General features: G+C 39.2%; 1 protein-coding gene across 6 annotated transcripts in view; it reads left to right on the forward strand.

Moving 5' to 3' along the window:
- The window catches only part of LOC124721307 (protein ST7 homolog), a 178,259-nt gene that overhangs the window by 84,353 nt on the left and 81,213 nt on the right, over nucleotides 1–12,693 (forward strand). For all 6 annotated transcript variants that reach the window (XR_007006316.1, XR_007006315.1, XM_047246215.1 and 3 more), the window contains one exon: nucleotides 12,530–12,692. Coding sequence is in view for 4 of the 6 variants with exons in the window: in XM_047246215.1 (XP_047102171.1) it covers nucleotides 12,530–12,692 (163 nt within the window). In the remaining 2 variants the exon portion in view is untranslated. The remainder of the gene's footprint in view (nucleotides 1–12,529; nucleotide 12,693) is intronic.

Below are 12,693 nucleotides of genomic sequence, written 5' to 3' on the forward strand. Positions count from 1 at the left end.
ACCATATTTAATAAAAATACTGGTGGATTAAAGAAAAAGTAGATTCTCACAAAAGTAAAGTAAAAAATAATGTTACCATTTTTCGCCAAAATATTCCGGGATTGAAGAATAAAGTAGATGAGCTCCTGGCCTGTTGAGATGACATTGAATCTGATAATGTAATAGATATACTATGCCTGTCTGAGCATCAGATTGTGTCTGATATGGAAAAGGTAAATATCAGTGGTTATAAACTAGCTGCACACATGAGTAGAGAGAATAAGGTGAGAGGAGGAGTTGCCATGTATGTCAAAAGTTATCACTGTGTAAAAAGCTTAGATACAAAAAATTTTGCCTAGAGCAACATATAGAACCATGTGCCTGTCAACTTAAAGTGAAGGAGGGCTCTTTTACAATTGTAACAGTATGTAGGTCCCCTTCAGGAAACTTTCATTTATTCCTGGAAAACTTGGATGCTTTGTTGTGCTATCTGTCAGATAGGGGAAAGCAAATTATTATTTGTGGGGACTTCATTGTTCATTCACTGAAGGAGTGTAATAGGAAGAATGACCTGGAAGTCTTGCTCGGTTCTTTCAATTTGACATTTGTCATTAATTTTCCTACTTGGGTAGTAAAGGACAGCAGCACATTGATAGATAACACTTTTATGGACCAAGATAAGTTTAAAATCATAAATTCTTGTCCTGTTCAGAATGGCATTTCTGATCATGGTGCTCAGCGAGTTACAGTATATGACATAGCTCCATTCAGTAATTCAAAACTACCCTCCAAAGTTGTGCGTTCAATTAATGACTCAACAATTAGAAATTTCAGGGAAATTCTTCAGCAGTTAGACAGGGATGAGGTGTTCAATGAATCCATTGCTAATTTAAAATATAACTTATTTCATGATACACTTGTAAGAGAATTTGAAAACTGTTTTCCCAATAAAGTAGTTAAATCTAATTATAAGAAACCATTCAGGAAACCTTGGCTTACTAAAGGAATAAAATTATCTTGTAACCACAAAAGGGAACTGTATCTAACAACAAGAAAGAGTAATGACCCAGAAACAGCCAAATATTATAAAAACTACTGTGCTACATTAAGAAAGGTTACTAAAAAGTCCAGAAGCATGTGCATCATGTCTGAGATTAATACCTCTGATAACAAAATCAAAATAATTTGGAATATTATTACAAGGGAGACAGGGCAACCAAGAGTACAGGATGATGGCATTACCATCAAAGTGAATGGAAACTTGACAAAGAACAAGCCGGAGATCGAAAACATTTTGAATAATCATTTTTTAAATGTTGTAGAGAAAATAGGATCTAAATGTTCATTAGAAGAAGCAAGGCTGTTAATGGAACAGGCGTCACAATTGGATACAATTGAAATTCCACCCACCTCTCCTGCTGAAATTAGGAAGATAATAAACTCTCTCAAGAATAAAAGCTCACATGGAATTGACCCACATGGAATTGATGGCATTTCCAGCAGGATAATAAAAGCTTGTTCCCAAGAGATTAGCCACATATGTAATAGCTCTCTGGAGCAGGGTGTTTTCCCAGAGTGGCAAACTTCAGTCTTGAAGTATGCCATTGTTAAACCACTGCATAAAAAAGGGATAGGTCTGATGTCAACAACTACCGCCCAATCTCTCTTCTGACTGCCTTACCCAAAATTCTTGAAAAAGTAATGTATTTTACAGTAGCTTCACACCTTTGTAAAAATAAAGTTTTAACAAAATGTCAGTTTGGTTTCCAGAAATGTTTTTCAGTAGAAAATGCTATATATACTTTCACTAATGAAATATTAAATGCTTTGAGTAACCGGAAGTCACTCGTTGGAATTTTTTGTGATCTCTCAAAGGCTTTTGACTGTGTAAATCATGGAATACTCGTAGATAAGCTCAAGTACTGTGATATGAATGGGACAGCACTCAAATGGTTTAAATCATACCTAACTGGAAGAGTGCAGAAAGTTGAAATAAACAGTTCATATAATATGCTAAAAAACTGATGATTTCTCAAACTGGGGAACAATCAAGAAGGGTGTGCCGCAAGGTTCGGTCTTGGGTCTTCTGCTGTTATTAATATGTATTAATGACTTGCCATTCTATGTTCACAAAGATGCAAAGCTGGTACTTTTCGCTGATGATACAAGTATAGCTATCACACCCAACAGACAAGAATTAACTGATGAAATTGCAAACGATGTTTTTCAGAAAATCATTAAGTGGTTCTCTGCAAATGGGCTCTCATTAAACTTTGACAAAACACAGTATATTCAGTTCCACACAGTAAATGGAATGACACCATTAATAAATATAGACTTCGATCAGAAATTGGTAGCTAAGGTAGAATATTCAAAATTTCTAGGTGTATGCATTGATGAGAGGTTGAACTGGAAAAAACACTCGGAAGATCTGCTGAAACGTTTGAGTTCAGCTACTTATACTATTAGGGTCATTGCAAATTTTGGCGATATACATCTCAGTAAATTAGCTTACCACACCTATTTTCATTCTCTGCTTTCGTATGGCATCATATTCTGTGGTAACTCATCATTGAGTAAAAGAATGTTCATTGCTCAAAATCGTGTAATCAGAATAATTGCTGGAGCTCATCCAAGATCATCCTGCAGACACTTATTTAAAGGGCTAGGGATCTTCACTGTAGCCTCACAATATACATATTCATTTATGAAATTTGTTATTAACAATCCGAATGAATTCAAAAGTAATAGCAGTGTTCATGGCTACAACACTAGGAGAAAGGATGATCTTCACTACTCAAGGTTAAATCTAACTTTGGCTCAGAAGGGGATAAATTATGCTGCCACAAGTGTCTTTGGTCACTTACCTAATAGCATCAAAAGTCTGACAGATATCCATATAGCATTTAAAAGGAAATTAAAAGAATTTCTGAATGGCAACACCTTCTACTCATTAGATGAATTTTTGGATATAGTAAGTGGGTATTCCCCCCCCCCCCCTCACCCCCCCCCCCTCTGCCCCCCCCCCCCCCCTACACACACACACACACACACACACACACACACACACACACACACACACACACACATTAAGTGTCATGTAATATTCTGTGTAATGTAATATCTTGTATAGACACCTTTTATTAACCTGACATGTTTCACATCATTACGAAGTGTCGTATTCATGATCTGTGGAACAAGTACTAATCTAATCTAATCTAACGCCCACCGTCAGTGCTGATGGAGCCCTGACCCTGACCATCCTGGCCCAGACTCGTATGCTGGGTGCATATGTCGACAAAACCAGCACTGCTGGGGTACCTGCCCAGCAGCAAGAGGTTGAGCATTGTCTGCAGCTGGCCGCACTTGACGTCATTCTCTAAGTGTTTAAAAAAAAAAAAAAAAAAAAAAAAAAAAAAAGTGGGAGTCTCCATAGCTGGGAAATCTTCTACGTACTTGCGCATCTGTGTCTAAATGTTCGGACATGACATTCTGCATTGTCATATGACTGCCAGAGGAAGGCAGGTGCTATGGCATAGTGAATGCCATTGTGTGGACAAAAATCCTTGCAAGATTGTGTCTCAAACTGAGGACCATTGTCCAAAACCAGGGTGCAAAGCAAGCCTTCTATGGAGAATACCTCCTAAAGGGCCTTGACAGTTGTGTCTTATGTGACAGATGTACAATGAACAACATAAGGGAAATGAGAAAAAGCATCAATTTCGATTAACCAGAAGCTGTCTGCAAAAGGACCAGCGAAATCAATGTGGATTCTTTCCCAAGATTGTGTAGGGGCCAGCCATGGTGAAAAAGCAACGTGCGGTACTACCTGCTGCCTCGAATACATGTGGCCAGTTGTGGCCAGGTGTTTCACCTTCTGCTCAGTGCCTGTCCAGAACACATGGCAGCACAGTAAGTTCTGTGCAAGAGATCCCCCAGTGACCCTGATGTAATAAGCAGAGGATCTCCCACTGCAGAGCAGCTAGAACTGTGATACGGGGAGCAAACCTTCTTCAGTTGCAACTTCCGGGCAGAGGGGCCATGGTCGATGTATAAAATTTCCACCTAATGTTTCGTCTCCATCTGTGGGATACATCTTCTGAGGTCCTCCGGCTAGTGCCACTGAGGCTCCAGGTACTTTCACATTTATAGAGTGCATAGAGGGCACCACCATTCATTACATGATGCTGATGGTATGCCTATCTTTGGAAGGCGCCCTCATTCTCGATTAAGAGTAATCGATTGTCATTCTGCTGGCACAACGTTGACATCCATATTTTGTCTAACTTTAAAATTTCCTCTTTTCTATTAAAATTGTTTTGGTGTTTGTGAATCTCTATTGCTTCTCTATACATGCGCGCATCATAATGGGATGTTCATGATAGAACGCTTGTCTCGTTAAATTTAATTTCATGGTTCCCATCTCGAAAAACATGCTCAGCTATGGCCGATTTTTTGATGTGTCCTAAGCAACAGTTTTTTTTATGTTCAGCTAAGCAGGTGTTTACACTTCTTTTCATTGTTCCAATATATACTTGTCCACAACTGCATGGAATTTTGTATACCCGAGGTGTTGCTAGGGGGTGTCGGGCATCTTTTGCAGTTCTTAAGTATTCCTTAATCTTCTTGGTGGGTCTGATGATTTTTTCGATCCCATACTTGGTCGAAACTTTCCCGATACGGTCCGTGACTTTAGTAATGAATGGTAGGAAAACTTTTCCACTAGGTGACCGTTGTTGCTCTGGATTTCTGGCTTTTCTTCTTCTTTGATGGAGGGCTTGATCAATTTCCTTGCTGGTATATCTGTTTTTCATGAGGGCTGACCGTAAGTGATTTAGTTCATCTTGTAAGCAAGCCGGCTCACAGATTTTGTTGGCTCTGTCCACCATGGTTTTCATGACACCTCTTTTTTGCCTAGGATGATGGTTTGATTCTTTGTGGAGGTATCGGTCCATGTGAGTGTTCTTTCTATATGCCTTGTGACCCAGCGTCCCATCCATCCGTTTAATTACCGACACATCCAAGAAATTGAGTTGACTGTTGCTCTCTTTCTCCATCGTAAACTGTATCTTCGGGTTAATACTGTTCAGATGCACCAAGAAGACATCCAGCTCTTCTTCACCATGAGTCCACACTACAAATGTGTCATCAACATAGCAGTACCATGTTGCTGGCTTTTTACTGGCAGTCTGCAGCGCTCACTGTTCGAAGATCTCCATAAATAAATTGGCAACAGCTGGGCAGAGAGGGCTTCCCATCGCCACCCCGTCGATGTGTTCGTAAAGCTCGTTGTTATACGGGAAATAAGTTGTCGTCAGGCAGTGTTTAAATAAAGCCACTATGTCAGTCAGAAAAATATCTACTATATATGAAATAGCTTCGTTTACAGGAACCATGGTCAACAATGTCACTACATCAAAGCTCACAAGAATATCACTTGGGCTGATGTTAATCTCCCTCAGTTTTTCAATAAAATGCGCCGAGTTTTTAATGTAACTGTCCGTTCTGCCAATGCATGGTTGCAGGCGAGATATCTGGCCACCTCTTGCGTTGGCGATCCTGTGGCACTCAATCGGTCTCAGTGGGACCTGTGGTTTATGTACCTTTGGGAGTCCATATAGTCTGGGTGGATAAGCTTCCAGTTTGCTGAGTTGTTTTTTATCATCCAAAGGAAGAGAAGATGTTTTACCAGTTGACGAATGGTGGTGCCCTCTATGCACTCTATAAATGCAAGAGTACCTGGAGCCTCAATGGCAGTAGCCAGACGACCTCAGAAGACGTCTCCCGCAGATGGAGACGAAACGTTAGGTGTAAATTTTATGCATTGACCACGGCCTCTCAGCCCGGAAGTTTCAACTGAAGACAACACCGGCCGTGAAAGCCTTGATTGTATGAGTAAACCTTCTGTTGACAGCAGAATAACGCCATCCTAAACAGATAAATTATGGTGCAATGCATGAAAATTCTTAAGGGATCCAGTGACTGTCCTGGTGCTCAGTCAGGGCACCTATGTTGGACTGTGCCTATGACCAGCAGGAGTAACACATCCTCCATCACAGCAAAAGCATTATGGGAACTGGGGATGGGGAAGCCATGCATTTTGTGCCCCCTCTCTCTATGCAGTTGGAAACAAAGCTGTTTCTCCTCATCAAGTGAGGGGTCAGGACCCGTGGAGAGACCCGGGACACAGCATCTGCGTTCAAGTCACAATGTGGGATGAAAAAAAATTTCATGATTTTACTGGGACAAGAACAGAGTGCAACACTGATGATGATGATGATGATGATGATGATGATGATGATGATGATCAGATTTGCCCAATAAGGTTGCTGATGAGCTACACGGAGAAACCAAGGGCTTATGATCAGTAATTAAATGAAATTTTGCACCATACGAGAACATATGAATTTTTTTTAAGGCATCATCGTATAACACATGGGAATAATGTTTCTGAGGCACTTTGAGTGTTTCTGATGCAAAGGCAATAGGCTATGTGGAGCTATCTGAATGGCAACAGGCCAGGACTGCCCCCACCCTGTACTGGGACATGTCTGTAGCCAGGACCAGATGCTCGCTGGGTTGAAATGATGCAAGACACAGCACAGAGTGAAGACTATCCTCATGCTGCAGACCAAACAAAAGGAGTGCTTCCCTAAAGCAACAGATGCAAGAGTGATTGTAGCATCTCTCGGAAAAAACTTGTGATAGTACGCCACTTTGCCAAGGAATGCCTGAAGTACTTCTAAATTACACACATGGGGCAAAGCGTTAAAGGTGGTGACATGTTTCCATGGAGCACATGCCCTGTCAGGAAGTTTCATGACCCAAATAAACAATGGTTAGCTGGAAAAAGTGAGAAGTAGAGAGATTACATTTGAGGAACATGACCCATATAACAGTAAACAAAGAACTCAGAGGGACAACTGTTGTAATGTGTTCTAAAAAATGTTGAAACATGCCAGATGCACTAGCTACCCAAAATGTTAACCATTGATACTGATAGAGGCGAAAGGGTAAGTTAACCAAGAACAACTGTTTTGATGACATGTCGAACAGAATCTGAAGATTGGCGTCGACTGAATTGATTTTCGGAAAGAATTGAGCCCCAGCCAACTTTGTGAGCAGCTCCTCCAGGTGAGGCAGAGGACTACCTGTGCGCTATCAGTGACTGTGAAGTCACAGTTGATCTGAAGCTGTTACACAACTCCCTTACAATCACTAAGGGCATAGCCCATTCTCTTGAACAAATCGGTTTAATAACTTCCAGTAATGTTAAACGTTCCAGCTCCATCTTAACCTTGTTGTGTAAAGCTACTAGCACTGGCTGCACCAGTAAAAAGTGATGGTGGGAGGATGGTTTGAGGGCGATGTGTGCTGTGAAATTGTTTACACAACCTAACCCTGAGGCTAGGAAAACTCAGCACACCAGGAATGCAATTTGTGATAAGGCACTCAGTCCAAAATCAAATTCACCACTTCTGCAAAAGAAGAAATCAAAGTAGCAAACAAAATTTCAGTCTTGCTTCATTAACCACTAAGTTTATAATGAAACAGACAATTGGCTTGTAAACTATGTTGGTGAAAAATTGGCTGAGAATAGGAGTCTGCTGTTATAGTTACCAAATGCCACTCAAAGCATGCCACTGTTGAGGACTGTAGCCTGGCATACATCTGCAAGTTGCGTAGGGACATGGTGTCACCCATGTCGACTTGTAAGATTAAAGGCTTATCCATCACCAAAACTTCTACGAGAAGTTTGTTCTGGCCAGCAGACCAAAACATGAGGATGAAATAATATGAAAATCAATGTTCATTGATTCCTGCAATGACTCCTGGAGGCATAGAGATCAGCATACCACTGCTGTGCAGACCCTAATTTTCTTTGTAGCAGGTCCACTGTTTGGGGCAGGTCGTGTGCTCGACCTGTATGAAATGAGAGTGGGCATGAAGGAAGGGGCATTTACGGTTCCTGCTACTGACGATGTGTTCGTCCGTGTCTTTGTGGTTGGCTTGTTTGTACTGTAAATACCTCCTCTTCCCCGAGCATGCTAGGCTACATGTGTCAGGGCTGCATGCCATCTGCAGTGGCAACGTTACTCCAAGCCTCCAATTTGTGGCCCCTGGCGTGAGAGATCGTGAAAGACCGTGCTGTATTCAAAACCTCTTCTAATGCAGGGTCCTCAAACTGAAGGGCGCATTGACACACCTCCTTTATCTGGGGTTGGATGAATGATTGCATCTCTGACCACTGAGTCCACAGAAGACTCCTGACAATGAAGTCGCAATGAACTGACACTTATGACTGAGACCATGAAGCTCAGCTGCCCAAGTTCAATGAGATTGCTGCAGCTGTTTGTGAAATTGGTAGAATTTGCCACATGCGGCAACCACATGGTATACTTGTGGTGACAGGAGGACAGCAAACTAAACATATTGTCAAAATAAAATGACAGTGGTTTTTGCAGTAAATGATACAAATGTGAAATTCTTGCAAAGCTGCTTCTTGTAAGTGTCCCACTTGTCCATGGAGTCGTCATAGGGAAGGAATGGTGGCAGGTGAACAACCAGTGGCTGGGGCTGGGTCAACGTAGTCAACAATCATTCAATGTGGCTGTACATGCCTATTGTTTTTGCAGAAGTGAGCAGAGTAAAGCCTCCATGGAAGAGCCAAACAACAGGAAAATAGCAAAATCCAAAACACGCAAAATTCTGCCCGTGACATCACCACTTATGTTCTAACAAGGAACACCGTAAAAGAGACACAGTTTATTGGATCACAATGTGATATCAACAAGGACACAGTGAAAGTAGTTTACACATCTTGAACACATTTAGCAACTGAGGGCCTGGAGGTGTGCGCATTCCCCTCTCTTTATGTAAGTTGTACATTAGTGGCAGTAGAAACTTTCTGTAGTCTGTTGCAAATGTCAGTTTCCTAAACTTTCTCAGTAGTGTTTTTCAGAAAGAATGTCTTCTTCCCAGCAGGGATTACTATTTGAGTACACAGAACATTTGTGTAATACTTGATGGTGATAAAAACTGCTGTTAACAAAATCTTATCAGTACTCTTCTGAATTGCTTCGATGTCTTCCTTTAAGGCCAAGTTCTCATTTAAATGAGTAAAAAATAGGCTAAGTTAAGAATTTTTTGAGAGAATGAAAATACAAACAAAGGATATGTTTGGGAATTATGATTGATCATAATTTGAACTTCATTTTAGATTTTCAACACAAAGAAAACAACAAAATGGCACCCATAATTATGGTTTGAACAACCGCCTGTTAGTTTGAAGTATGCAGAATGCGGGCTGTGTAGCCCCTCAGGAATTATCTGAAATAAAAAATGGATAACATCAGTCAAGACTTTGAGCTCAATTTTTGAGGATTTGCTTCACTCTTTATGGCTCTACAAAAAAGAGTATAAAAATAGTATAAAATAATATATTAATAAATTTCAAATATTATAGGTATAAGCTCCCAAGAAAAGTGTTAACTTTTTGGGGGTCAAATGTAGAAGTTAATAGGTTGAACCATTTTTATTTTATGCTGCACACAGTTTTAAAAAATCATTTTGCAAGAAAAACCTGTTTAAATTTTAGGGAAACTTTTATTGTATTATTAGTTCGATCTGCATAAAAACGACATGATTATATGTATTTTTTGATACCAGTGAACAGAAATCTGAAGTTAGATTTTCAAAATTCAAAATGGCTAATCCAATATGGCAGATTAAAAATTATGTTTTGACCACTTTTGAACAAAAATTGAGAAAAAAAGTTATTCCATTACTTATGTTTAGCCTGCAGTTCCAGGGACTATATATCAGCCCTTCCTCTAACTTGAATTGTTCCTGGAGAGCAATTCCCTCATCGTTACTGATGAGCAAAGCCCATCTTGCTGAGCTGGATATGCTGCTTTCGGCAGCCTGCACACATTGTTCATCAACTTTTTTGGCAAATATGTTTGGATGCATACTGCAGTGTAAAACAATTTGTGAATGTGCGTCATGGCATGATAAGTTTTCTACCTGAGCCGGATATTTCCAGCTGGGAGCGTTCCAGGGTGGCTGTGATGCTGCTTCAAAACTTTTGCAACACTTGGTTTTAAAAACCTTTTCATACCAACATTTCAAGAAATGCAATAAAATAAAAATTGAACTTTGGCCATTTTGAATGAGAACTTGGCCGTAATCCTAGTCGAATGGGATGCAGTATTGCTCCGAAACATTCTTCTTTCATATATGACCTACAATTTCCTAGAATTTTCCCAATGAACAGAAGTTGACCATTCGCCTTCCCAACTTGGCTGTGCAATGTTATGCCTAGATATTTGATTGATGTGACTGTCAAGCACCACACCACTAATACTGTATTCACAGAACTGTTTCTCCTATTCATCTGCATGAACTTACTTATAGCACAATGCCACTCATCAGACCAAATGTATATTCTATGTGAGTCATCCTGTACCATCCTGCAGTTGATCAATGGCTAGAGAATAGTCGCAAATTGGTATATACATAAATGATCTGACAGATCACCCTATCCTTCAGATACTTTATGTATATAGAGAAGAAGAGTTGTGCTATCACACCTCTCTGGGACACTCATGATATCCTTGTCTCTGGTGAAGACTTGCCTTCAAGGACAAGGTGTTCTCTTACTTAAGAAGTCTATGAGCCACTCACATATCTGGGAACCTATTTTGTATGCTCCATTCTTCATTAACAGTCTGCAGTGGGCTCTTTGTCAAATGCTTTCTGGAAATATAGAAATAGGGAATCTGCCTATTGTCCTTTAACCATATTTTGCACTATATTGTGTGAGATAAGAGCAGGCTGAGTTTCGCATGAGTGATGCTTTCAAAAACTTTACTGATCTATGGACAGAAGTTTTTCTGCCTCAAAGAAATATATTATATTCGAACTTAAAATATATTCAATAATTCTGCAGCAGATTGATGTTAAGGATATTGGTCTGTAATTTTGTGTGTCAATTCTTTTACCCTTCTTGTATACAGGAGTCACCATCACTTTCGTTTTCTAAGTGCCAGCTATATCTGTTTCTGCATCCTTCATGTGGGAGTTCGTGTGACTGTCAAATGATGGTATGTCTATATGATACTCTGCATTAATGATTTTTTTTAAACGGGAAATTTAAAACATCAGTTTTCCTTTTGCTGCCTTCTATACCCACATCATCCTCGTCAATAAGTGACTGAATACAAGCCTTCAAGCTCCGACTGTGCCAGTGTTCCTCACTATAAACCCCGCTGCAGGACCTAACAGAAGTGGAATAGTAATAGACTGTAGGCAACTAGTCTTGGAGTATACACTCTCTCTGTATTCATAACTCACACCCCTGGCAGCTCTGATGGGGACATAACCCATATCTTGAACTAATTTCTATTTTTTTTTTCTTTCCTCTTCCTGGCTCTTAGTTAGATCTGTTCCATTTTATGTTTAGATTAGATCTTTTAGGTCAAGCAGAAATAGCCTGCACAAACCACTAGTGGAACTGTTTGCATCATTTCATTTTACTTGCAGAACAAATGTGTATATGAGCTGTGATTGAATGCCATAATTGTGTATAATTTTATTGTTGTAACTTTGATACTGATTGTGTCATTAATGTAATGTGTGAACTGTCATTGTATCTAGATGGTAGACCGTAGTTCTTGCAACAAATAAATAAATAATTAAATAAAGAAAGAACTTATAATCAAACATGACATTTGTAAGTTAAAAAATAGTGATAAGTTTTCACTCATTACAAAGTTTCGAAAACATGATTGACAAAAATTGAAATGTAAACTCAATTAGAATTTTTAACTTCAAGAGAGATTGTGCTGTATGATTTGTTTAGTGCAAAAGTAGAACCAAAATGTATTATAGGTAACTAGTTACAGATTTGATTTGGGTGTTTAACAATCAAAACTAAACAGTTATCTCTCACAGTGTTACTAAAAATAGTTGTTTTTGTCACAAAGGTATGTTTCTAATGTCCATAGAAATTAGCAAGCAATTTTTAAATGAGTGATAATTGTTAATCAGTAAGCATATACTGTGAAGGACTAAATTACTATTAGCAATTAAAAAAAATGCACAAATACTTGCTGTTGTTGCACCTAAGTCTCTTGGAAGTGGCAATATGCTACTTGTATATGTATCTGAGGTGTAAACTGTGATATAAAATGTTTGTTGTACCGTTTTGCAACAAGGTTTATAAATTTTAATTGGCAATTTTCTATGCCATTTAAAAGATTTTTTTTCAAACACATGCTGCAGAAGTTGCAGTTGTGCTTGAACATTTCCAAAAGTGATAAACAGTGATTGTTAGCAATAATTTATACATGTGTTCTACCTGACAGTAAGCAGAATAAAATGATATTTAATGTTAATCAGACTGTATCAAGTAAGTGCATAGAATCTCACCGCTATTACCGCCCCCTTCCACCCCTATAATTAATCTTATTTCTTAAAAGAATTTAGTGGTACTTGAATCTTTTCTCATTAGAGGACTTAAGTGATATTATTTGCATCTATCTTGCAGATTTTTGAATGGTGGTACTTTCGCAAATATGGAACATCATTTATAGAACAGGTATCACTAAATCACATCAGCCCATGGATTGGAGGTAATGACAGTTGTGGAGATATCGCAAACATACCAAATAATGAAAATACCATTGTCAATAATCAGCAGACTGTTCCAGG

The sequence above is a fragment of the Schistocerca piceifrons genome, chromosome X (assembly GCF_021461385.2).
Source record: "Schistocerca piceifrons isolate TAMUIC-IGC-003096 chromosome X, iqSchPice1.1, whole genome shotgun sequence".
Taxonomy (NCBI): Eukaryota; Metazoa; Arthropoda; class Insecta; order Orthoptera; family Acrididae; genus Schistocerca; species Schistocerca piceifrons.